At 41.8% G+C, this 27,594-nt stretch overlaps 1 protein-coding gene across 3 annotated transcripts; it reads left to right on the top strand.

Moving 5' to 3' along the window:
* Positions 1–947: 947 nt before the first annotated feature.
* Positions 948–27,504, top strand: itga10 (integrin, alpha 10). 3 transcript variants are annotated; one of them, XM_046398372.1, is made up of 30 exons: positions 948–1,101; positions 10,110–10,221; positions 10,354–10,463; positions 10,547–10,635; positions 12,800–12,914; positions 13,014–13,141; positions 13,755–13,903; positions 18,793–18,943; positions 21,070–21,235; positions 22,201–22,274; positions 22,360–22,504; positions 22,970–23,118; positions 23,275–23,418; positions 23,583–23,789; positions 23,871–24,001; positions 24,255–24,421; positions 24,587–24,729; positions 24,840–24,950; positions 25,041–25,126; positions 25,223–25,364; positions 25,493–25,585; positions 25,712–25,788; positions 25,902–25,991; positions 26,132–26,216; positions 26,362–26,475; positions 26,550–26,657; positions 26,743–26,856; positions 26,953–27,048; positions 27,149–27,262; positions 27,353–27,504. In XM_046398372.1, the coding sequence occupies exons 3-30, from the start codon at positions 10,355–10,357 to the stop codon at positions 27,404–27,406; spliced, it is 3,351 nt and encodes a 1,116-aa protein (XP_046254328.1). In that variant the 5' UTR covers positions 948–1,101; positions 10,110–10,221; position 10,354; the 3' UTR covers positions 27,407–27,504. The 3 variants fall into 3 exon arrangements, with proteins under 3 accessions (XP_046254328.1, XP_046254329.1, XP_046254327.1); XM_046398373.1 differs by lacking the exon at positions 948–1,101 and adding an exon at positions 1,109–1,208; XM_046398371.1 differs by lacking the exon at positions 948–1,101 and adding an exon at positions 4,472–4,794.
* Positions 27,505–27,594: the final 90 nt, after the last annotated feature.

The following is a 27,594-nucleotide window of genomic DNA, read 5'->3' as shown; positions in this document are numbered from 1 at the left end:
CATTTTGTGTCTTGAATCTTATTCAGTGTGTGGTGTTTTGTGTTAGTTCAGCACTTCTTTTTGATACCTACAGTAAACAGCCAGCTGAGGGCACTCTCACCCTTGTAGATAAAGTTATGCTAAGGTCAAGAGTAATACACTATATGGACAAAAGTATCCAGACAAACCTCTTTATGGGGCTGTTTTTCAGGGGTTGGGCTAAGCCCCTTAGTTCCATTAAAGGGAAATCTTAATGCTTCAGTATGCCAAGACATTTTTGGACAATGCTATGCTTCCAACTTTGTGGGAGCAGTTTTCTATTCCAGCATGACTGTGCTCTAGCGCACAAAGCAAGATTCACATATACACACAGAGACAAGAACTTGACTGGCCCACACAGAGCCCTGAACTCGACCCCACTGAACACCTTTGAGATGAACTGGAGCGGAGATTGTGAGCCGGGCCTTTTCGTCCAACATCAGTGCCTGACCTCACAAATGCTCTACTGCATGAATGGGCTTGTGGAAAGCCTTTTAAGAAGAGTGGAAACTGCTACGGCTACAAGGCTGTCAAAGTATTTAGAATGTCATATCATCAAAGTGTCTGTTGGTGTATGGTTTGATGCCCCAATATGTTTGTCTATATGGAGTATAATTTTATGTAGACTCACACTGTGTAACACATAACATGTTATGGCCTACCTAACTCGTATGATATCTTGTTTTAACTACATATTTCCCCATATCCAAAAACGGACAAAAATGTTAACACTTTACTTACATTTTTACTATGTCTGTTATTAAATCATACAATCACAGGATTGATATAACACTTCCACATAATATAATTTTTATTTTCCTGGTTGCGCCATTGGCTGTTACAGGAACAGTGTTTACTGGCTATGTTGGAAATTTTAAATTTGAAAAGTTTAAATGAGTTACTCTGAGTTGAACGGTTTAAGACCACCAGGTCAAATGGGTGATCACAATGTACAGGTGAAGTAGTTTAGTGATTTTTGGTCACTAGGGGTCAGAAGAGGCCAACTTTCAGCACTGAGCACCCGACCCATCCAACAGACACAGGGTCACAAGGTCAACTCTTCTTCGTGGCTACCTGAGGAAGGTAAGTGCAATATCCCTGGATGTTTTAGTCACCATTGTGTCCGCCAGGTGAAAATATCTTAAAATGTTCCACCTCGTTCACCTGCCACCCACCTCAGTGCTGGGAAGGTAATGTACGGTCTGCTAGCCAACGGTCGTGCTTGGCTATCACCGGAAACCAAACATTTCAGGCATTTAGGTGTTTATTTAAGTCGTTGCGGGCATAATATTGTAAATGCGAGCTCACAGACAGGAAGAGCGTCTTTCTGATGTTTGAACAGGTGCGGAGAAATTAGTGGCAGGTCGGTGTAAGGCCCAAAAACAACTTGGACCGATGGATTAAGGATTATTTTTATTGAAAGTTAAAACAGCCAACGTTTAAATCAAAGATGGCGCAGGATTTCTTCCTTGCTCACCAACTGGGGTGCTGCTGAGCGGTACTGCTACTGTTGGAAGGAGCTTATCTTATCTTATAGACAGTCGTTGAAAACTGTGTATTTTCCACTACAGTAACAATACTAGGTGCATATTTTCAGCATTATTGCATCTAACATCCAACACGTCCCTGGATCAAAGCTGACAGGAGAATATGAATCAGTGCAAACAGGTGAAACCAGATAGCTGTAGTATAAGCTAGTCGACAAGGTATTATCAGATGATCAGTCATGTATTTACAAATTAAAAACTAAAATGCAAAGCATACGTTTCTCTTTTGGTTTTATTTGTTGTTGGTCATTACTGAAAGTGTTGTAGTCGTATTTATAGGATAATGATGATGGTATTATTTTACATATATCTTCCTTATGACTGATTAATGGACTGTATATGAGGAAACCAGAAGTGGCTGACACATTTAAAACCTAACTAAGACCGTGTTGATATTAAAATTGCCATTTGCCATTATATTGCCTCAGGCTCCAGAACTGATTAATTAGAACAAATAATTTGATTGTTACTAGTTACTTTATAAGACAAGATTTTGCACACAAAACCTATGAACAACATTGATGCATTGATGTGCGTCATTCACAGGTGGTGGTGTGTTTGTGTGTGTGTGTGGTAGTGGTTGTTTTGGTTGTGAATATTGCTGTGGTTGTTGTTTGGTGATGGGATCAGGTAATAACCCTAGCCTGGGTCTTAGGCTGTAACTGACAAATTATGATTGAAATACAACTCTAATACAGTATAGTTTTACACAACACAGATGGACTGCAGCCTAATCATCAGCTAGAAACAATGGGTCCAACAACTGTTGAAGTGAGTGTTTGAGTATCTGTGCAGGAGTATGTTGAGCACAAAATTAGATTTCATAAACTTAAATTTAGCAATACTATTTGGGTCTAGCTAGTACTGGGTATCTCTGTAGTTTCTTGGTACCAACTGAAAAGTGACTATAATACTGAGTGTCATTATCCTTGAAGTGGCAAATGTTGGCTTTGAATGTATGATAAGCTTTATAATTTTGATAGATTTATTCTGATTCAAATTACAGTTCTGCTTGTTGTAAGAACCAGTACCAATGCAGTGTTGCTTACAACACTTGCAGAGACTGAACTGAGAAAGGCAAGAACAAGTGGTCAAGTGTGTCAGTGTGACTGCAAGGATGGCAGAGTGACTTTGACAATGCGAAGCTAAAATGTGGCAGTTCTGTTTAATCAGGCTCAGGTTGATAGTGTTGTGACAATAAAGGCTTTTGGTTGAGTTTAAATTCAGCATTTCTTTTGTTAAACATTTATCGTTAGTTTATGTTGCAAAAATGAAAGTGTTATGAAAATGGTTATCACAACACTGAGTGCAAGATGTTTCTATTTCTGAATAAATTTGGCCAACCAGAGTCTTGCGTTAACTGCCACTATCTGTTTTTCTTTTAGCTATTTTCTTTATCATTACATCATGAAGACATTTTGGCAGGAAAAGTACATGTGGAACTAATAAGATTAATGATTGCTTCTTTGCTACAACTTTTACAATACAATGTAGCATTTAATTCAGTTATTAGTTACACATGTGACAAAAATCAGTGAACCCAAACATGCCGGGAAACAGAGCCGCTATAGGGGTGAAGCACACAGTCCTGTATCGCTTCCATCCATCCATTTTCTATACTGCTTTATCTGCCTGGTGGGGCTGGAGCCTATCCCAGATGACTATGGGCGAGAGGCGGGATACACCCTGGACTGGTTGCCATTGCAGGGCTGACACAAAGATAGACTTGTATCATTTCCCTTGATCTGAATTTGAACAATTTAAATGAATTGCTGAAACTGCTTTCCAGGACCTCGTTTATTTATTACATGTAACCAGTTCTAGATTAACTGTAACCATTAATCTGTACAAGTTTTGTATAGATTTGTACTGTGGAAAGTCCTTTTGCAGCATCACACTCACATGTTTCTCAAAAGCATGAGGAACCACCTGTTTGACCCTGTTTGATCACTTGCCATTTAGAAAAGGGGCCGCAGGGCATCTAAACTGAAATCAGACTTGATTGCTGTAAAAACTTTTTATCAGTCATTTATTGGCATTTATAACTGTACACTGTCTTAACTTATGCTCGTTCATTATTGAAAATCTTTGTATAACTGAATACATCCCGGCTTGTAACCCCTTTGGATAGGTTGTCTAATTAGAAAGTGGCACCACATGGCTGAATTATTTTATTCAAAGTTTGAGATGTTAGTCCTTTCTTTGAAGGGCTGCTCAAAGTAAGTCAGATGTGAGGCAAGATTTTTTTGAGAGAAAAATCGTCAGTTTGAGACAAAGAGAGAGAGGGAGATGTGGGTTTGAGGTTTGTCAATGTGAATCAGTCGCTCAGAGAGGAGTCTAGTGGATGGAGGTCGGACGGACGGATGGAGGGAGGGGAGCGCTGAGGATAAATGCGCTCTTTCATTTCAAAGTGAGAGAAATCTGTTCCTAGAGGCACATATTTACATCGACAGAGCCTCACGGGAAAATAACCGTTTTGTTGTCAATGTGAGGAAAATTCGCGGAAAGGATAACATGGATAGCAAGTTATCGGAGGGACCGAGCGCAGCGACTCACCTCAAACTTTTGGCTTGATGAGAGTACTTTCTGTCAGCTTGATCTTCAAAGACACGCTCCGGACTCAGGGAGGATAAAGCGCCCTGCTGACTGACTGTTTGGGAAGGTGTTACACATTAGTAATGGTTAAATGACTCTGAACTACGCTCTCTTGTTGGATGGCACAGGTGCAGGATTTTCACGCCCAAAACATGGGTCACCGAGGAGTCAATTAGGCGCTTTTCTTTATCTTAGAGACCTTTCTTGTCACGCACAGCAGTATAACCTTCTCCTGTGGCGACTCTCAAATATTCCTACAGGGACTCAAAGACGCCAAATTCAAATTTCATCAGTCATTCAAATTTTGTGTCGAATAGGTTTACTAAATTATAATCTTTATTTAAAAACTCCGGGACCGCTTTCTGTGTCCCGAATTGAGACCCCACACGGACAGCAGACATGCCACTGCGGCACCGTTTGACCGGATTTTACGCATCTCTCGGGGAAAGAGAGAGCTGAAAAACCGAGCGTGTGTGTGTGTGTGTATGCCGATACACTACATTTCCAACAGCTCAGGGGGGACCACTTGGTAAACAGAAAAAAAAAAAAAAAGACAGACTCTTCTTTCATTCGGTTTTATAAATGGAGCTGCGTAAATACCTGCTGTGCCTGGAGTTCATCCTCCTTCTTAAAGGTAAGAACTAATCATTTTTAAAATAATATTCAGGTTTTGAAATAAAGGTTACATTTTTGTTATGACATATATTCTGTTTTCAAAATAACATGAAACTTCTTAAGGTTCATTGGAGTCTGAAATTGGCGGGTTGGTTAGTCAGTCACTGCTCTTTAAGTTAAATTGTGAACTTTGGAGAACTGTGTTAAGTCAGCCTCTTTTCCATGTTTGATGCCTCTTCGCCACTGAGTGCCTGTCCTGTCCTCCAGCAGTGTTTTACTGGATGATATGATTGTTAACCTTTTCAACTTTTGCACTTTGGCGGACAACATGTGTGAATAATAATGTCACGCGTGCCTCCCTGAACCCCAGAAGAGCTTTTTTTTTTTTTTTCTGTGACATTAAATGACTGACCACGAAGACATTCCTAACATGACTGTGTGTAGGAGAGTAGAGTAGCAGGCATATAAAAACATATGACCACACTCCATTTGCCAAACAGATCAAAGGTATAGGAAGTTGCGCATGAGTCCAACTAAGTAATGGTTCCCGGTTCAAAGTCTGATCCTCTAGTAAATCAGGTTTGTCAGTACAGAGGAAATATTTCATTCTTGTTGGAGGCTTCCAGCAGTAGATGTTTGGAGAAATCAGAGATATTTTGCATGTATCCTCTGCCAAAAGGTTACTGGTTCATCTCCTCTTACAGCTGACACCTTCTGACCCTGGCAGCTGTGTAACACGACCTCAGCAGCCATATCAGCCATTCCCATCGCTTCGACTTGATGTCTAAAGTTCCCCTAATAAGGCGTCTGTACCATGTGTGTTTTCTCCATGGCGCATGAACATCAGCTCCCCTCATGTACTTGTGTTCCCTGTGGCAGAGCAGCCTCACACACCTCATTGAGCCATTCCTGCTCACCAGCAAGGAAACGAAGAAAAAGCCCATTGTTGTCTCCCAGAACTAAGTGTTTATGCAGCCGATAAGCAGTGGTTTAACTGGTGCATTATGGCGAGCGGCCGTGAAGCAAAATGAGATCTATAGGCTGATATATTGTGTTGTGCAAGGCATGTTAATGTTGGATCTGCTCTGAATCACACACAGACTCTGAAGTTAATGTATAGATTGAGAAGTTATCATTTGTGCCAAACTTTAACACGTATCACTGAAGAACAATAATCCATGCAGCCATGTTTTCATGCTACACAAAACACTTCTAATACAGAAGTTGGGGAATGCATCAAGCAGTAAGGTCGTCCACACCACATACCTATACACACATGTCCATACACCTATTTACACATGCCAGCAGCCATATGTTGTCTGTGGTTAGGTTTCACACATTGCACTCATGTATGTGTTTGAGTCTAGCCTGTTTTTACTTTACAAACTTTGGTTTAGTTTAGGTGAGTGAGTGTGTGTAATGTTAATGGTTTCAGCAGAACTCCCTTGATGTGGTCAGCAGGCATCCCGTGTCTGTTACACTCTGTTATGCTTTTCCTGAGATGTCAAACACAGGTGTGTGTGTGTGATTGTGTGTATAACTCAGTTTCACCAGTGATTCATAAATTTTCACTATTATTCTCCCAGCTACCTTCTCATGTGTTTTTTTAAACTCTCCCATCATTTACTGACTTTCATTCCTACTCCCCCTCTTCTTCCACCCCCATTCCCCACGAGAGGGTGACAGAGATGAGAACAGAACATGATGGAGATAATGGAGAGAAAACCTGGGAAAGAGGGTGAGAAGAGGTGAAGGAGGGGGATGCGCGGGAAACATGACTTGGTTAAGTGAAGATGATAGAAACAGGCATTTTGCAGATGTGCTGTAAGTCAAGGATGTAAATGAAAAAGACAGAGACACAGACAGGGAGAGAGGGAAATCAAATATGTTAGTCCAGTTAAAGCCAACATGCATCAGGGTCTGTTCGTACTGCTATAAGAGCTGACATGTGTCTATAGTATCATTGTCGTGTCAAGTTCAGTTTCCCCAAACGTGCACACACACATTTATATATAAGCAACAGTGCCCAGAGCCGAACGTGTGGTTGAGAGAATCTGGACCCAGTTTGGCTTGATAAATGTTTGCCAGCAGTTGTCATGGTGATAGGTGGTCAAACAGGCTGCGGTATGGTGTCATATATAAACCCCAGTGAAAACAGAACCAGAGGAGGGAAGATAGGAGGGGGAAAACAGGGAACGATGGTACAGTTTTGTGGGAGTTGGAGGGGTTGGAAAGGGTGGGGTTGGGGGCTTGTGGTAGCATCACAGTGTGTGTGTGTGTGTGTGTGTTTGTCACAGAAGGGGGGCTAAAAGAAAGGAGCAATTTATGGTTTATGAGTGAAATAGGAGCATGACGGAGAAGTAGCAGGGACTGTTATCAGAGGCCTGGTTTGTTGCAGGAAAGAAATTACGAGTCGGAGAGGGTGGGTGATGTTGCCACAAGAAAAGAGAAGTACTTTACTGCACTGTGTATAAGAGGGGTAGTAGGAGAGAATATGAGGAAATAACTTGTTGCAGTAAGGCTGAAAAGAAAAAAAAAGAGTTGATTCTGGCCATGAAAAACAGAAGGTTTAGTGCTAAGGAATTACTTGCCTGTCCTTGCCTACGCATATTCCCATTGGTGAAGTGTATAAACATCTGTGTGGAATCAGATAGATGGCTGAATTTCGTTAAAGTCACTGGTGGTTTTGACGTTGAAATATTGGCAGCTCATACAGATCTGCAAGATGAGCAGAAGCAGTCTACAATTACACTAGTGGCTCGGTGTGTCCCTGCTTGGGCACAGTGGTACTTTGAGTTAAATGCTTATGTTGGCATGCTTGCTCCTTCCCAACGACAGTGCTGAGGCTAAGCTTATCATGTCTGCCATCTTAATTTGGCATGTTAGCAGTCCGATGGTCTGGTATTAGTTTGATACGTTTGGTTATGAATAATAAGTATAAAATCATTAGACAAATTCAAATTTTATCCTGATCATGATCCTGCATAAAAAGTTAAGGGGTCACCAAACTTATTAAAGTCATCCTTAGGGGAACATGAATCTTAACCAAATGCACTTCATTCAGTAGTTGTTTAACTCATAAGTCATTTATACTCCCCACTATAAATGTTGTGCCAATCCAGTGATTTAGATATTTCACATGATAATTGCTAGTGGAAAAAGAAGGAACTTGACTGAAAATTCAATGACATGACAGGAAGTCAGGGTCTAAGGACATCTGTGAGTAGGTAGAAAAAATCAACAGTATGTGAGAAAGGCAGGAGCAGAGATGGAAGAGAAGCAGTGGATATATCAAGTTTCTCCCTCAAAACCAAGTGGAATCCCCCTCTGATTGGCCTGGCCAAGGTAAATGTCTGTGTGTATGTCAGTGTGTATTTGTGGGGAAGTATCTGTATACAAGTGTGTGAGTAGCTGGTGTATAATCACAGCAGTAATGTTCTGGTCTTATTCCCCATCCTGGACTAGTTTTCTATAGTGGAATCAGTGAGTTATACCCATACAATGTATTACAGAGTTACTGTAGATGCCCCCTGGATGCTGCTAGACTACATGTCAATTCAAATTTATTTTACCAAAACACATCCAACACGCCCTGCTTTTCAAGGCTACAAATAACACACAGTAGAAACACAAGCTGGACAAGTTAAATGCCAACTGTCAAGAGTAGTATAGTGTTTAACTGAAAATACTCTATCATGATGCTCTTTAAGTGAAATTGTGCATCCATGGGAAGTAGTAAGGACAGCTGCTTTCCTGTCGGCCACTGACAACATCAGCACTCACATTCGCTAAAACAGAAAATAAATGTGGATCTATTTGTCGTCTGTACGATATAGCGTGCAATTTTAATATAAAGTGCAATCTGGGAGTGTCATATATGTGAACAAAAACATAGCCAGTAGTCCATTTCATCTTTTACTTTTTCATTTTTTTAGATGGATCACCATTACATTTTGTACAGGCACCCTGATGAAGGCAAGATAAGAGCTGTGCGACTTGTTACATTTTGAATTAGGCCTACATTACTTAATCTTAGTTATTTTGAATTCTAAAAGGTCATCAGTAACTGTTGTTTCATTTGTTCATTCAGTTTCACTCTGACTAACCTAACATTTCATCTACCAAGGTGTGTGTTAATCTACCTTCATATATTTTTTCTCGTGTTGGAGAAACATATTTAGACTTTCCCCTTCAGACTCTGAATAGAAAATCTGTGTGGCTTTCATTTTGCCAGTTGGAACATGTTTTCATGCTTCTGTAAATGCTGACAACTCCGTGAACTGTCTGACCACCATCTTGTTGCTCTCTGTCTTCTCTGTGTCTCACCTCTCTCTTTCTGCTGTTGTATGAAGGGCAGGCTTGTGTGTCACAACAGGGAACTTATTATACTCCATAGTTTTTCTAACCCACACCCTTCCCTGCCTTACCTCTCCTCTTCTCTCCCCTCTCCTCTCCGTCTTTCCCCTCAGACTGAACTCCCTTTTTCTTCAGAGGTTGCCTTTGGTCTCTCTGTTTATCCATCTTTTTCAGCCCCTCTTTTCCATCATTCCCCTCTCTTGAGGCCAAGAGGGGAAATAATAATCTGCGCTGTAGATGTACACTCGTGTACACACAGCTTCCCATTCCATTTTTTGCACCTTTTTCACAAACTTTAACAGCTTCCCAACATTATTTATGTCATCTCATATTCTCCACAAGACCGCAATTTGTCATTTTTATACTACTTTTTTTTATGGATTAAACAAATGATATATAATGTGTTAATTAAACGTGTGATCAAATTTAGTTACTTTAAGACATAGTAAAGATAGCTGTTTCCTCCTGTATCCAGCCTTTGTGCTGCTGGCTGTAGCTATAACTAACAAACAGATATAAGAGAGGTATCACACCTCTCAAGCAAGAAAGCAAATAAGCGTTTATCAAACTTTTAATTTAACGTCCAGTTTTCCAGTTTTATTTGCCTTTACTTTTCTTTAAAGGGTGAAAAAATCATCCCATACTCCGCTGTCTGACGGAGCCACAGCTACATTCTATATCAGCTTATTCCAACTCTACGTTTGAGCCATGTTATGTTTACACTGAGTGAAAAATTGAAACCCACTATTTTATCAAATGGAAATATTCTAGATTTCTCATGAATCATTTTGTATGTATATATTTCCTCAAAATTCGGTCCAACATATTTGGTGTCTTTGGAAACTTTGAACACCATAAAGTTCTGTGGGGCTGAACAAGTTTAAGGTTATGGTAATGCGAATTTAAAATAAATACATTAAACTTGACTTTTTAAGACTTTGTCATTTGTGTAATACTCACATTTGTTTTGTCTTTCAGAGTTGTGTCAGTGTTTCAACATAGATGTAAAGCATCCTCGTATCTTCACCGGCCCAGAGGATGCTCTGTTTGGCTTCTCTGTTTTACAACACGAGGCAGGCGGAGAGAAATCGTAAGTGTGTGTGAGTGTGTGATGAAAGACAAAGAAAAAGCAACTAATAATTAAGCTGTCATAATTCTTACACAAAGAGGATGTACAGTGATGTCGTAAAGATAGATGACTGACTGTGTCGTTCTGTTGAAGGATGCTGGTTGGTGCTCCCTGGGACGGGCCGCCCAATAACAGGAAAGGAGATGTGTACAAATGCACTGTGGGAGAGGCGAAGAACTCCAACTGCAGCAAAGTGAATCTAGGTGAGAGAAATAAATATTCTTCTGAAAAAAATCATCAAGTTTAGATACTTTACCCATTTAACTGCTCTGTCTCATTGTCCCAGGTGAGACTGCTCTCCAGAACATTTCCAAAAACCTGAGGAATTCTCACCTGGGGATGACGCTCACTCCAGACTCACCTGATGGCTTCCTGGTATGTGTTTTCAAGACAAACTAGACATTTTTATTTTTACTACATGGGCATTTAGGACATGTGTGGGAGTCTGAAAGGATGTGGTATGTTGGGAGACCAGGTACTTTTTGTTTGACAGGATTTTAATGAATCAGCTCTGCTGGTGTGTGTTCTTCTGTCATTAGATGTGACCATATGTGGTTTACTGACCTCCCACTTCCTGGATATGTTTTGGAGCTTCATATGCACGCTTACAAAGTCAAACACATAGACTGATTAATCATTTGCTTGTAGAACCCAAATGTCTTTAAGTGTTCATGCGTAATGTTATACATACAAGACATTATACATGTTAAGTCAAGATGCAGGTCTTTCAGGTCCATAAGGTCCATTTTACCTCAGTATTTTTTTTCTTTTTTTACATAATGAAGCAAAGCCTGTCAGATAGTTCAGGCGGTCAGCTCAGCTCCACTGCTGCATTAAGTATATTCAAAGCACACTTTTCATTGTGTTGTTCATCGAGCAGTTCACAAAGCTTATTCTTTTGCTGCCCACCTGTAAGCTGTCTTTGCTGCTTGTCAATTAACTTTTCTTTTTTTTTTTGGACTAATGTGATAATCAAATTAGTGTATTAAATGTCAGGAAATTCCCAGGGCCCCAGGTAATGTCTTCAGATTCACTCTAAATCCCAAATGTATTCAGTTCAACAATGCTAACAGAGAAAAACAGTGACCACGATGTTTGGATTTGTAATGACTTATACTGAAATCACTGTCGTACTGCACGACTAATTTCTGTTCTATTTTTGTGAGACTGTAGAAGAAACTGACAAACGTATTTATTGTTTGTCATTCTCAGCCATATCAGTAAAGTTGAAAGATATATTGTTAAACTCATTTCTTGAGTTTGTAGCCCAACAGGTAAATTAGGTCTCCAATCTAACATTAATTAAAAAGTGTTGTTATGAATGAGACACGCAAGCACCAAACATGCAGTGTAACGTTGTTATTGGTTTGATTGCTTTTTTTTCTCAAGTCTGGTCTGAGAGAAGTCAATTTAAGTCTGAGTCTGACATCTCAAGTCTGTTAACTGACACACACACATCTTGCTTTTGTTCTCCTGTCCTGGTTTGTGTGTAAGTGTTTGTGTTCTATTGCAGACGTGTGTGTTTTCTATGTGTGTTTGTATGTTGGTTGCTGTGTCTATGTTGCTGTATGTGTTTGTATGTTTGGTGTTTGCCAGGTTTTTCCTTCTGCTTCGGGTGTGGAGTCGTGTACGGTGAAAGAACGCCATCCAGCTTGGCCCATTTCAGTGTGTGTGTTTATCTTAACCCCAGTGGTCAGGTCTAAAACAGGATCGGAATGCGTCTCCGGCCCTTTGTTAATGACAGACCTACCAAAAGCCATAGTACTTCTCTTGCTTTTCTCTGCTGTGTCCCTCCTTCCTTTCTCTCATCCCTCTTTCCATCCTATCTTCTCGAGCCTGTCTGTGTGCCTGAGGAGAAACCCGTGCATAATAACAGGGCAAGCAAAACCAGGATGTTTCTCTTTCTCTAATTCTACCCCCATTTCACCCCACTTTCTGTCTCTCTTTTGTCTCTCTGGTGTATGCGTCAGTTTCTCTTTTATCTCCTCTTTCCACACTCTCTCCTTTATTCCACCCTCTTGCTATGAAAGCCAAATGAGCAGCGCGCTTTGAAGACTGAAATACTTTTATATGATGCCCCCCAACTCCACGCTCACTCCCCTACGTTTAACACAATCAGATTTAAATTGCTTTACTGGTCTGCTGTTCCAAGTCTGTTAAACCATTCATGACAACAGTGACTGCCAACATGTCAACAATAGTCTCCCTCTCTCTGCTTCTTTTTTCTACCCCCCGAAACCACACCATTGTAGTTTTTCCATGACTTATTCCCTCTCATGACTTGTTTTCTTTTTGTTCCCCGTCTGCCCTCATTTAGTCTTTTTTTCTGTGTTTATTTGTGGGTCAACCAACCACGTTTGTCTACGTGTTTAAACCCTTTGATAACAACCAGAAAACCACCTAATGTCTTGTGAGCGGAACACAAATACTTAAAAACATAAACCATTCAAATTGTCTGTAGATGCTCCCGAAATTGCTTCACCTGTAAGACAGATGCTGTATGTGTGTGTGTGTGTGTGTGTGTGTGTGTGTTTGGCAGGCATGTGCTCCTCTGTGGTCTCAGGAGTGTGGCACGTCTATGTTCAGCACTGGCATCTGTGCCTCTGTCAGCGATGACCTGGAACCAAGAGAGACCATTGCACCAACAGCACAAAGTAACCACACATTTGCTCACACACAAATTGAGGCAGAGAAACACGCTGCACAGGCCTGCTTTAGATAACCAAATATTTTTAAACTCTCTCATGTGGCAGGGTGCTCCACATACATGGACATTGTGATTGTGCTGGATGGCTCCAACAGCATCTACCCCTGGTACGAGGTCCAGAACTTCCTCAGCAACATCCTCAGCAAATTCCACATCAGTTCGGACCAGATGCAGGTAAAAGTGCAAGTTGATGTGTATTTGCACGGCCTATAAATATTATTTACATTGGTAATGGAAACTTGCGGATTTGAATTTGAGTGAGTCTCCCACTTAAACTGCTGGAAGCTCTTAGCTGTTGCCCAGAAGAGTAAGACAAGCTAGTCCTTTGAGTGAAAACATACATAGAGTGACACACACACACAAAAAAAATTTTTGGCAGAATATGGCCAGAATGAATTGCTTTAGTAATGTATAGGGACATGAGCCAAGCTAGCCTGAGGTTGGTGAGGAATGAAAGTTGGGTTGGGGGGCCTGGGGACATTATTCTGAAGTTAGGCAGGAGGAGTGAGAGGTTTGGGGTTTGAAAAGGGGAGGGTGGAGGGGGTGAGGGCTAGCAGGCAAAGCGAGGTGAAAAGGAAATAGCTATGGTTTCTGAATGAATTCAAGAACTATTCAGTGCACTGTTTGCTTTAAGAACAGGATTGCTACTTAAAGAGATAGTTCACCACAGAAACAAGAGTCTCAAACGTTTCCACAACTGTGTTCCAGCACAACCGTGAACATGGGGCATTGCTGAAATACTTGTCTGTTTGTGTATGTGTGTGTGTGTGTGTGTGCGCACATTCAGGTTGGTATACTACAGTATGGTGAGGTAGCAGTACATGAGTGGTCTCTGAAGGACTACCAGACCACACAGGAGGTGGTGGAGGCTGCCAAGAACATCAGCAGACAGGAGGGACGGGAGACGCGCACTGCATATGCCATCCAAATGGCCTGGTAGGCCTGTCAATTATTGTTACTTCACTCTTACTGGCTGAGGTGCTTTGTGCTAAAACATCTTGAAGATTTGGCTGGCTAACTGGAAACTGTCTGACTGTTTAGATTTTGGTATAACACTGTGAGCGGTTTTCTCTGACTACATTACTGTATAATGTATTTTCTTTGAGACTGTTCTTCTTTCTAATCATATATATGATCCCATCAGGCTGATTTATGACTCACCAAGTCAGGCTTAGTGGGGTATCGCCCCCTGGTGCCTGGCTTTAGGTCATAAAGCCCCCCCACATTAGCAGAGATGATATGGGCCAAATTAAAAACTCAGGGTGCAGGTCAAATAATTTTTTTTTCCCAAAGATGGCTTCTGTCATGTTAGGTAGCTCTTTTGATGCTGATTGGCTTTAATTAGTTACTTGATGTGATGAAAAGGTGGTGGAATATCATGACAGATAGCTTAACATTGCTCGGGATTGGGTCAGACAGATGTATGATAGATAGATAGATAGATACTTTATTGATCCTGAGGGAAATTCAAGGCCATACATTCAAGGCCACATATGGGTGGGAAGTCCATCCTGTGGCTCCACCGTCTGTTTACTGCTGACTCTGGCTCCAAATGATGTCACCAGTGCAAGATGCCGTCACTCATATCTGGGATATTTTGGCTTCGCTTTTGAACAGTGGAAGGAAATGAAAATGCGTCATCCATATTCATTTATGTCAGTGACAGTTAATGACTTGCATAGAGGAGCATTTAGCAGTTGAAGGGGCAGATTTTTCCCCCAGGAGTTGTGAGAGACCAATAGCAGAGCTACAAAGAAAAGTGATTATTGTACTTTGCCGGGTGAACACAAACAGGACTTTAAATGAAGGATAATGTTGCGCTGTCTGTGCTGGAGGGGTAAAAAAGCAACTAATGACTTTATGAAAATAATCTGTCAATGCTGTGTTTAGAACTTGTTGCCAAAAAACTCGTTTAATGCAGATTTAATTAAAGTTAGATTGTGTTAGATATTTTTATGTTGATCTATTTTTTCCAGGTATGTACATTTACCAGTTACTGAGCAGAGTTATGCAAATGATAGAATCCTGACACCATGTCAAGCCCATCTTTGAAATTCTCTTTAACCTTCTCCTGGCTATGCTGAGACCCAGTTTCTCACCGCCTTTGTGACTTTTCTTCTTAGAAGTATGCTGAGAGTATTTAACCTGGTAACCCAAGTCTAAAGAAACAGCTCTGTAGGTTGAGGGTCACTGGTGAAATGAAAACCTTTAAGTCTTAAAATATCTCATTCTTTTCAAAATAAAATTCCTGCTTTATTAAAGTCACACTCACATAGAGTACCACACCCAGACCTGATGTGTGGCCATGACTTCCATTTTGGGATGTGTATCTTGGAGAGGTGTTCTACCTCTGTGCTTGTGTGTTCACACACACACACACACTCACACATGCTTACATGCACACACATACACACACACACAGGTAATTGGAGAGTTCCTGTTTTCTGGTACATTTAACGGTAAAAGTTGGCGACGTTTAGGAGGGACGTTTAAAAGGCAGTTGAAAAGCAGTGACTGGAAAATGGAACCAGGAAAATAGGGTACCTGTGGCATTAAAATACCACTGACAAAAAATCCAGACACTGTTGCGCCTTTCCCCTCCTGTGAGATCTGAGTTGACTCATCAATGTTTATGACTAAAAAGAAATGTACTGAGAGGTGATTTTAAAGGCTTGGCTCATATTTCTACCGCTCCAACATCATCATCTCTGATTGGACAAATAAACCGTTAGTTCACAGCATTAGATATAAAAATATTGGGAGAGGAGTGAAAAGGAGGACAGATATCAGAAAACATCATGTAGGGTCAAAATGATTTGACATGTAATGTAGTGAATTTCAACCATGCCAGAGTTGGTGACTGTGGGAAAGACAAAGACTGTACATATACAGATTCTGTTTGCTTCTGATTGCCAGGTGATGTGGTGGTTTGCTATTGCACTGTGATCTGTAGGATCTAGTTTCTGTCTTTATCTTTTTAACCCGTTTACCCTGTTTTTGATTTGTTCTTCAAACACATACTGTAGACCCTTTGCTCTGCTTTTCTTTTTTTTTTTCAAAATCACATTTTCAAACACACACACTCACACTCAGGTGGACAGGATAGAAAAACAGTGAGATTAGCTGACTTGGTTTAGTTGGCTGCTGGCTCAGCACGGCTGCAGGTGTGGCACAGACTGACCCAGCCTGGTCAGCCAAGTGCTGCTCTTGCAGCTGTAAAAACACACACCCATGCACAGTTGAATTCATACACACATATTAAGGGCTCACACCGTACACTCAAATCGACATACACACGTTGTACTACTGTACTTACACGGTCTGACACTGACTGCATTCATTCCTTGTCCCCCAATACCCTCAACCTCAACTTTAACCTTTACCCTAACCTTGTCCTTATTATAAACTTAGCCCTAAACAGAAGTACTTAGCCAACATAACTCCTAAATATATCTCCCTGGAGACTTGCATGGACTGTCAGTACACACTCACACAGAGGTGTGGACTTAAGACAGTGTCAGGGCTAGCAGGACTCAGAGATCTGGGTACTGAATAACTCACATTCTTTAATTTACAAGCAGAGGTTTGGTACACAGGAAAACATTTCGAAAAGGTGAACAAAACCAGAAGGTTGAGCAAAGGCAAGGCCCAAAAGGCGAGCAACAGTTCACAAATACAGGAAATCTTCTTTAATTGCTAGCTTACTGAAGTCACACAGCCACACAGTGGAATGTTATCTTATTTCCGTTAAAACGTTATGTGTCATAATACAGAAAAACGTCTTGAGACTAGCTGCTCATGGCCAAGAAGTAGTTAGACACACATTTCCCTGTAACATTGTGCAATGTGTTATTTTTATACTTAGGTTTTTATACAGATTAAACTAACAAGTTAATTACGGTAGTTCTTTTTCAAGCTGCTGGTTGGCAGATTTTGTTAGCATTGGACAAAGCCAGGCTAACTCTTTCTCCCTAAATCCAGTCTTTATGGTAAATGGTAAATGACCTTTTTTTAATATATATGTACCACTTTTCTGCTCAAAGCACTGACACACATTCACCTATCTGCACACACACCACATGAGTGGTATTTGTCTTTTCATATAAATCTCTGCAAGCAAGTAAGAGTGGATTTCCCAAAATGTCAAACTAATCATTTGAAAAGATTTGTTTTCAGCCTTACATATAACTGTAACTGTTTATACACAGAATTGAAAGGAAAACCTTGGCCTCCAAATGACGTGAATAAATTACTAATAAATAAATTGCTCCCAATGGGACTCTTTGAACCTGCACTTGTGTGATGTTGAGCTGTAAATGACAGTAATGGAGTGCACAGAAGACTGTTTGAATGCAGAGTAGATGGACATCAAACAGCCCTCTACAATTGGATTAGCCACCGATTTTTATATTGCTCCACCCGTCTGAGACGCTCTCACTCACCCACCCACACACACACACACATACACACAAAAGTGCACTCATAGACCACTGCGCTGTGTCATTACCACACTGCTGTGACTCCATAAAATGGGTTGTAAATACAACCAAGCCTCCCAATTAGCTCCACTCACTTTCTCTCCTCTTTCATCTCTCCTTCCCTCTTTCTCATCTCCTTGTGTCTTAAATTTTTTCTGTGCTCTGTCCTCTTTTCCGTTTTTATTTGTCTGTCTTGTCTTCGTCATTCCTGTCCCTCTTCTCTCATCTGCAACATTCTTCTCCCTTTCATATCTCTTTCAACTCTCTTTCCTCCCAGTTTTATTTTGTTGTACACATCATGCAGTCTTAAGACCATATCAGAGCAGGATTTTCACCTCCCAAATGTAATATTTGACTTCATTTTACTATCATTCTTTTCATTTGCATTCCCAGTCGTTCTTACTATTTCCTCACTAGTTTTTCTATCTTTTCAGACATTATTTATCTGTTAGCTATCGTTCTCATCATCTTCAGTCTTTCACTCCTGTATTTGTTTCTCTCCGTTATTTTTCTGCCACTCCTTCTTCTCTGCTCCCTATGTAATTTTCAGACTGCATAGGGGAAATGGTTGTTTTTAACTCTGAGTTTCTTGCGGCTGACCACAATGTTATATTTAAGCAAGGGCTGGAGTTGGGCCTGAAAATGACTGAGTTCACTGGCAGTGACTGCTCTCCCCAGTTCACTCTGTGTGTGTGTGTGTGTGTGTGTGTGTGTGTGTGTGTGTGTGTGTGTGTGTGTGTATGTTGGTCTGAGGCTTACCAACCCTATGCAACACTTGAAGCAGGTCCCACTGAGAACAGGTTTCCTGCAGACAAACAGGGTGCGGCTTGGTCTGTTCGTGTGTTTGTCATTTAGGTTTCCTCTCTGTATCATGGCACAGCCGGATGGGAATGCACAGATGCGGTTGCTGTGTGCAATGACACATGCACACTGCATGCAATGACCAATTTGAGTCAACTGGCAGCTAATGCATGTGTGTCAAGTCTGACTAATATAGTTGTGGAAAGGTCCAGTTGTGATGTGGACGTTTATATCTGACTTGATGGGAAGAAACTTAAATCCAGTGTCTCAGTGTTTTGCTGGGTGTTCATTTTCTCAGAGAAGCACTTGAAATTGTATATTATCTTATAGGGGATGTTTATTTGAGATTTTAGGAAACGAGTGGTAGTGAGTGATACACCCTGGTATCGTCCCTCTCCCTCAGGCTCTTTCGCTCCTTGTACTTTCCTTCTATTTCACTCTCCTTCTTTCTTGCGCTTTCTGTCTTGATTCAAGATCATTCAGTTGGTTGTTTTGACAAACTATCATGAAGTTCTTTACCTCATTCTGACCTTCCTTTATTTGTAGCACGGAGGCGTTCAGCGTTGAACGTGGAGCCAGGGAGGGCGCCACCAAGGTGATGATCGTGGTGACGGACGGAGAGTCACATGATGGGGAGGAGTTATCAGATGCTCTGCAGGAGTGTAAGGACAGAAACATCACCAGATATGCCATTGCTGTGAGTACATCTCATCAAGAGTTTTAGTGCCTTATGATGCACAAGATGTTGATTTGGGAAATTTTTCTACCATGGCAAGAATGAAACAACTGTGGGAAACAAACACAAACTAACCTCCATTATCAGTGGGGTGGGCATCCCTGACTTTCCTCACACATTGTGTGAAAGTGGTCTGGTGACCATCTTTACCCTCAAGCAACCACATAATACCAGCTGCACGCCCCCAAAAATAACATCTCCAAATTACCAAATGAACCCCTTGGGTCTACTAAAATAGCCGTGTGACAACAAAAAGTCTTCCTGTCCAGCTCCGCCCGACCCCCTTAACACACAGACACACGCTGAATGGTGCCAAGGTTTTAGTGTCAGTGGGGCAGACAGACTCTAGAGGCAGGAATGGTTGCAGACCCCTCCCTTTGCCACAAGAGAGGCTGGGGAACCTCCAGACTCCACCAGAACCACAGAAGAGGAGAACACGAGCCAACGTGAAGGAGAAATGGCAAAGTGCCACTATAGAAAAATGTGTATGTGGTGGAACTCAGATATACCTACTAATCTATGGACGGAGAAATTCAGATCGCCTGTTTGCATAATCATGATGTTTGAATTATTACAAAGTTTAGTTGGCTTGTGCTGTGCTAAAAATAGCTTTAAATTATGGTTTTGTTGGCTGAATTTCACAGATAATAAAAAAAAAACCCTATTCATGAGAGTTTTGGCACCACATATGAAATTCTTCATTGTATTGGAGTGATCTGGCTGTCACAGCTGAATACGTTCAGGGAAAGCAGAGAAAATTAGACAAAACACCAAACAGGATAAAGAAAACAAGCGAGCCTGGGGTGGGCTGCGTGGTTGAGTGTTTGCCTAAAATGTCAGAGTGATGACAGGTAAGTGCTGCTTGTAACAGCAGCCATGTTTTGATGTCGTTCTCTTTGCTGCTGCAAAATGGCTCACAGGGGACAGCAGGGCTTTCAAAACAAGAGCTCGGTCGCAGAGTGTGTTTTAAACATCAGGGAGGGTCAGGGATTGGAAGTGTGTTTGTTGGTCGGCAAGCAGTTGTTTGCAAGCATGTGTGTGTACGCTTAATCCATTTATTCAAACACTATTGTGTTTCCAAATGCTTTAAATCTTGAAATTTATATTTTAACAGGACTTTTTTTTTTCTGTCTTCTTCTCTGTTCATGACTATGTACTCGGCAGGTTGAGTGGAATTTCTCAGCATTTATAAGATCTCAGTGTACATATTTATATGTAGTCTCTCTTCATGTTACACTCTACATCCCCTACCCTTTGAAAGAAGAGGATTTCCTTAGTTTTCTTGGCAGCTGGAGTCACAAGGGGAGATTCTTGGGTTTGGTTTCTCTTATGGAATTTTCTCATTTGTACTTCAGGCATTTGGCCATAGGCCACTTCTGCTATGGTACATCTTCCTCATCAGTCATCTCTTCACCTCACAGCTAGACCTGTGCACCTCATTTACAAATCTCTGGCGGCTACCATTTCCTCTGTTCTTATGTCTTCCAGTCAGTGTGTTGTCTTTTGGTATTGCTTAATTGCTAGTAAATCACATGGGCTGTGAACTGTGCTCATGTTCATTTTATTCACAGTTCAGTCCTGCAGTTCCAGTCAGTGAGAACAGCCCCGTTTTTAGCTTTGTGACAGTGCATTTTTTAACTAATCCAGAAAGAGTTTAAATTAGTTTATTTAGCTTAAGAAGTAGGACAATTTTCTCAGTTTAAAGGACTACTTAGTTCTTACTGGTCAAATTTGATTAACACAGTGATAGACAGTGCTGAAATGTTTGTCTCTGGTCCCTTTTCCCTTGGACGTGTCCATCCTTAAACTGAGCAGCACCTGATTCAGCTGCAAAGTGCTGGAAGATGCACCGAGAACTTTGTTTCATCTCTCTTTCTATCTTCACCGTCCCTCAGAAACATGGAGAAGTAATTCCTCTGATTCATGCCAAAAAGTCTGTTTATACTCTGTTTTTCTTGCCTTCACCTCCTTTTCCTGCATCCAGCTTAATCCAACAATGTTTTAGTGGGCTAGTGTTATCTGGTTATTCATTTTCCATACTTTTCATGTTTTTCCCCTCCATCTCTCTCTGTCACGCTGGCCTCCAGGTTCTTGGTCATTACATCCGCCGACAGCAGGACCCTGAGACATTCATTAATGAGATCAAATATATTGCCAGCGACCCTGACGACAAATACTTCTTCAATGTGACCGATGAAGCTGCACTCAATGACATCGTGGATGCCCTGGGAGATCGCATCTTCACTTTGGAGGGTTTGTTGATTAATGAAAAATTCACTGTTTACATAAAGAGAGATGAAGCAGCAGTCTGGAATGATTGACACCAAGGATGCCTGATTGTCAGATTGTCAAGCGGGTTCATTTTAAAATTTTAAAAGCTTTAGTTTGTCATATTATGTGATTTATCTCTTAGAGAACACATAATCTCTATCAATTATTTGATTTATAATAAACAGTAAATCAACAATGCAGTAACAATAGCTAATTTAGTTAGTTGTATTTAAAATCACCTCATGGAAGGTGCAATTTGTAAGGTATGGCCATAGGTTTAGATTATAGGTGAGAAAATATTTAACAAACATTATAAACATGTTAACAGTGCTAACTGGCTAACCCCGGCCAGCCCTGTCCCACATTAACACTTTGTACGTCTGTGTACGTGAGTTTGAGCAGTTACACTGGTGATATGCTGCCTCATGTATTTTTTGGAGCTAGCTTTGAATTCTGGTCATATTTTACAAGTTGATCTTTAATTCTTATATATAGAAAAACAGTATTCCCTTGCCTATATAAATAGAATACACTGTCAGATTAATCAAATTATTTTGATTATATTCCATTCCTCACAGAAGTGGAGAAAGATATTTAAGACTGAAAGAAGAAAGTGAAGCAGGATTGAGTCCATGTGTGAAAATAAACAGAGAAAGCAAGAAAGGAAAAGAAGATAGAGGGGGTGCACAGCTATCACAGTAGTTGCAGAAACATGAGAAGAAAGCTGCTGAAAAGCAATGGCACCCCTTAAATGTTTAGGGAAATCAGAGAGGAAGGTACAGGAGGAAAGGAAAGGGTGAGGCATGTCTGCCACCTGTGGTGTTCATGGTGAGTGAGGGTGCTGATGATGCCATCTAGATCAGGTCCTGAGAGGGAGAGGAAGGAAGGGAGGAGATGTGAAACCGCACGAAGGAGAAGACTGACTTGCTGTTTGTGTCCACTGGTAGGCACGCTGGGATACAATGAGAGCTCGTTCCACATGGAGATGTCTCAGATCGGGTTCTCCACCCACACTCTGGATGTAAGTCAGCTGTTCTTCTTCCTTTGTGTCAAGTGCATGTGTTTTGCCTCTTTATGCCTCATCCATTTGCTTCTTCACTCTTCAGGATGGCATTCTGTTCGGGATGGTGGGTGCGTATGACTGGGATGGTGGAGTGTTGAAGGAAGGAGCCAATGGACGCATCATGCCACCCAGAGAGGCTTTTGAAAGCGAATTTCCACTGGAGCTCAAAAATCACGCTGCTTATTTAGGTACCCATATATAACACCATTGAACAGCAATGCCAAAAGGATCATATTTGTAGTTTTACACAGAGATTATTGTGTGGTTATGGCTTGAACTGATATTAGAGGTCTGTCTTCTGGGAGGTCCAGACTCGAGGTACTTAGGGCTGCAGGACTAAATTAGCCCAGAATTGGACCCAGGCACAAAAATAAGTTGTGGTCTCCATATCACCTCCCCTCACCTACGAGTTGGTTGAGTTATACTACCCCAACTCCAAGACTACATAAATAAAACTGAATGCTATAATTTGATAATTCTTTTTGATATATATACTCAAATTAATATATTGAAACAGTATGATATTTTTAATGCAACACATTTCAAACACATAGGGACAGAGGCAACAAAAGACTGGGATTGCAAACACTGACAAAAATATAAGATCAACAATGTGACAGTGATGGACGATGTGTGTTTATGTATGTTTGCAGGTTACACTGTGTCGTCAGTGATAGTTGGTGACTGGAGGAGGCTGTATGTAGCTGGGGCTCCTCGGTTCAAACACAAAGGCAAAGTCATCCTGTTTGAGCTCAGTGATGAAGGCGACGTCAACATCGTACAGGCCCTCAATGGAGAACAGGTAAAACTCCCTTCATGAGTCTCTCTTCTCTGTTTGGTCACCTTTATTTATTTATTTGCAGCAGAGAACAGAACAGCAGGAATGTCATTTTATCGAGATTAGAGCAAGGGCTCCACCTACTGGCAGTGAGCTGACACAGCATGTTTCCATCTGTAGATTGGATCTTACTATGGCAGTGAGGTGTGCGGGCTGGACATCGACCAAGATGGCATCACTGACGTCCTTCTGGTTGCAGCTCCAATGTACCTTGGCTCAGGAAACAAGGAGGCCGGCAGAGTCTACATCTACACCCTCAGCGGGGTAAGACATCTGTGGCACTGATAATTCTTAGTTATGAGAATACACAACATTTCTCAAATCCTTGTTAGGCTTCCATTGCTATTTTCTCAAAAGGCTGACAATAGCATCTATTTTTCTAATCCCCTTCAATCTATCTTGTTCCCCTCCTCTTTCTTTTCTCCCAGGAGGAGGTGTTTGTATCTAATGGCACTCTGAAGTCCGAGGAAAAATCCCAGGATGCCAGGTTTGGTTATACGTTGGCAGCCGCCCCAGACCTCAACCACGATGGCTTCACTGACCTGCTGGTGGGAGCCCCGCTGGAGGACGAACACAGGGGCGCCATCTATGTCTACCACGGAGACGGCATTTACATCATCCACAGTTATAAGCAGGTACATGCCTTTTGCCTACAGTCACATTGTCACTGGTGTATTTGAGGATTCAAAATCATTTCTGTTTTTGTTTCCTCTTAGCGCATTCCAGGGTCGTCGATTTCCCCCTCCCTGCAGTATTTTGGCCGCAGTGTGAGTGCTCGGTTGGACTTGGATGGAGATGAGCTTATAGACTTGGCAGTGGGAGCGCAGGGCAGCGCTGTGCTGCTCAGGTGGGTAAAGGCAAAGAGGTGCATTGCCACAACAATTCTTGTTTTAGACCATCACTGAATCAACAAATAAAATGCATTGACTATAGCTAGCTAGTTCCCACATTAAAGAAAATAAATCACATCAAATCAAATATCCGTATTTAATTCCATATGTAGATTCATCATCATCATCTACTGGCTTCTACATTTCTGTGGTGTCACATAGTTAGAAGTTAAATCCAGTTTTTATCCTCCACTCTCCCCCCGTCCTCAGCTCTCGAAGCATAGTCCAGATCAATGTGAGTCTGTCCTTCCAGCCGCACTCCATCAACGTCATTCAGAAGACCTGCCAGAGGGGTGGCAGAGAATCAGCCTGCCTCAATGCCACCGCTTGCTTCACAACTGTCTCCCGCTCCCCTGGGCAACACAGCAACAGCTTTGGTATAATACTTTAGTTTTTTTATTAATCCGGAATTCACAGGCTTGTCTTCTCCAATCCCTGTAACCATCACTGCACAGTGTTCTGAATTGGCTAAACTCGCCAATGACTACGATGGGAATTCTCCCACACTCACCATCTGTCGTGACTGCCTTCTCCCTCCTCAGACCTGTGGGTATCGGCCATGTTGGATGACAGGAAGTTGTCTGCGAGGGCACTATTTGATGACAGCTCCCACCGACAGACCCAGCTGGCAGTGCGGGTTCATACAGGACAAACTGTCTGCTACAAACTGCCCTTCCATGTCTATGTGAGTGTTGGTACACACATGAACCACAAGGCTGACACTAAAACATCAGGCATTAACGCGTGCAGCAGGTCAAAGTGAGACACCAGGTTTCTTTACTCTCTTTATCACAGGACACAGCAGATTACATCCGTCCAATTAGCTTCTCACTGCGGTTTAAGATCAACAATACAGAGAGCGGTCCAGTGTTGGATGAAGGCTGGCCAACAAGTGTCAAGAAATCTGTGAGTGGCACAACAATGACTGATTTTTCTGTGTTTTTACTGCATCGTATTCCCTTGTCTTTTCTCCATCAAACATGCTGTTCTGTTCAGATCCAGTTCTTTAAGGACTGCGGTGAGGATGATGTGTGTACAACAGACCTAGTGCTGCAGGCTCAAATGGACATCTCTGGGACAAGGTACAGATTTAAGATAATCCTCTGTTCTCTTTTCTTTCCACATGAAGTTGATAAAAATCAGAATTTCAGTGAGTTTTCATTGTGTTTTCTCCGCAGACAGAAGCCTTATGTGATTCGCAGCCCTCGTAGGCGTCTGGCGGTGGAGGTGCAGCTTGAGAACAGACTGGAAAACGCCTACAACACCAGCCTGACGCTGCACTATTCACGCAACCTGCACTTCTCTAGCCTCAGCATTCGGGTAAACCACACACATACACTTAACTCATGCAGCACGTGTAACTCACCTACATCTCACCCTAAACATTTACACAGACAGACAAGCTAAAGCACAAATTCTGTTTCTCACTTTCTTTTCTTTTCATGTAGGAGGATGCCCACTTCAAGATTGAGTGTACAGCACTTGGTGCCAACAGCCACTCATGTAACGTCAGCTATCCCGTATTTCGCTCCCAGTCAAAAGTACGTCTGTGCCGAGGAAATAGCTGTATCACTCTCTCAAGTCAGCCCACTCATGCTTCACTTCCTCCAGGTGAAATGTGTCATTTCAGAAGCCTGTTCTCTTTTTTTGTTGTTGTTTGCTTGCAGGTTAACTTCATGTTGGAATTTGAGTTCAGCTGCACATCTCTACATAGTCGAGTTCAGATGAAGCTAAACGCTGCCAGGTAGCTCTCAGTTCATGAATTCCCGAAACGCAAATAAACAAAAGATTATTTAGGATTTTTCCACAGCAAGAGACTTAAAGTGCACTTGACAAAACACTCTGGTTCTTTTACAGTGACAGTGTGGAGCGAGATGACACTATGGGGGACAACAGCGTTCAGCTGCAGAGTTTTGTTCAGTATGAACCAGACTTGTTTATAAGCAGGTATGTTCGCACACAGGATACTTTATGTATTATTCTACAATCAGATATTTTAGCTACTTTAAATATATTTATCTGTTAAATATGTTTATGTTTACGTATTTGTGTGCTTTTTTCTGTTTTTTTTTTTTTTTAATGTGCAGTGACTCTAATTTGAACCGATATGAGGTCCACCCCACTCGAACAGTGTCGGAGGCAATCGGACCAGAGTTCTACACACACCTCAGGGTAAAGCTATGACCCACATGCTAATTTTACAAACCCAGGGCATCAATTTGTTGTAAAGTTCCCAGTAAACAACAAAAAAATGAGTCATCACTGCACTAAAAAACAAGACAAGGGAAAATTAGAGCACTTTTGTTTGTGTCCGTAGCTGCAGAACCTCGGCTGTTACTCTGTGAGTAATCTGGAGCTCAGGCTGCATCTGCCCTCTGTGGCCGCAGGAGACAGAGTCTTCATGACTGTCACTGATGTCTTTTCATACAACGTGAGTAGTGCTGCCTCGTGAGTGTTTCTGTCTCTCTTTTAGATCGTATCTGACATATTTAAATTGCCCTATAGGCCACAGGGGTGAACTGCAGTGTGCTGAGTGATCTGGCCCAGCTGAAGGCCAGACAGAGAGACGTACGCGCCCTTCATCCTGAAGACATGATGCAGAATGACATACTGGTAAGACCCCTGAAGGCACCGCAGCCACTGAATACTGCACAGCACTGGCGTACATGTTAAAATGCTGCTGTTTTTATGTGTGTAGAACTGTAGCAGGTCATGGTGCACGGAAGTCGTCTGCGAGGTCCAGCAGCTTCTAAAAGGGCAGGCTGCCGTCATTCGTGTCAGCCGCAGAGTTCATGATGATTTTTTCAGAAAAGTGAGACACACAACAGCACGCAGATTCTTATTTCAGACCATTTTCTTTCTGTCCTGTGACTCAAACACTGGTAATAACCCATTTCTGTTTTTGTAGGCCAAATATAAGTCAGTCAGGATAATAGGTGCCTACCGCCTCGCAGCTCAGGAGACTAACCTCATCACTCTGGGCACAGAAACAGTCTGGAGGGAGGTAAGAAGACAGCAGCAGGATTTTGAGTAGCATTTACTTTCTCTTACTTTAACTTAACTTTATCTAACTCTAATCTCTCACTTTATCTATTCTTCTGTAGACTGTACTGGAGGTGCTAAGAGGCCGAGCCATTCCCATCTCGCTGTGGATTCTGATTGGTAGCATCATTGGAGGCTTGCTGCTATTGGCCCTTATCATTTTCATACTATGGAAGGTATTTTCATGTCACGCTTACCCACATATTTCTTCAGAAGAACAAAAGTTTTATGGACAGAATATTAATCTCTACCTCACTTCTTTTCAGTTGGGATTCTTCACACGCAAACAGAGAGGAGAGGATGAAAACCATGAGGACTGAGCCCAGCTTTTGCTGCCATCACAACAGTCACTCGCTGTAGCGACTACCATGAGTCCACCTCATACCAGGCACACAGATGGCCCTGGGTTTGGACTGGACAATCATACACAACAGGGACCTCCAGGACCAAAGAGAGCATTTGAGGGTCCAACAGAAATGCACTACCCGCTATTTCCAGGGTCGGGAGC

The sequence above is a fragment of the Scatophagus argus genome, chromosome 9, assembly GCF_020382885.2.
Source record: "Scatophagus argus isolate fScaArg1 chromosome 9, fScaArg1.pri, whole genome shotgun sequence".
Taxonomy (NCBI): Eukaryota; Metazoa; Chordata; class Actinopteri; family Scatophagidae; genus Scatophagus; species Scatophagus argus.
This window is presented reverse-complemented; position numbering and strand designations above follow the sequence as displayed.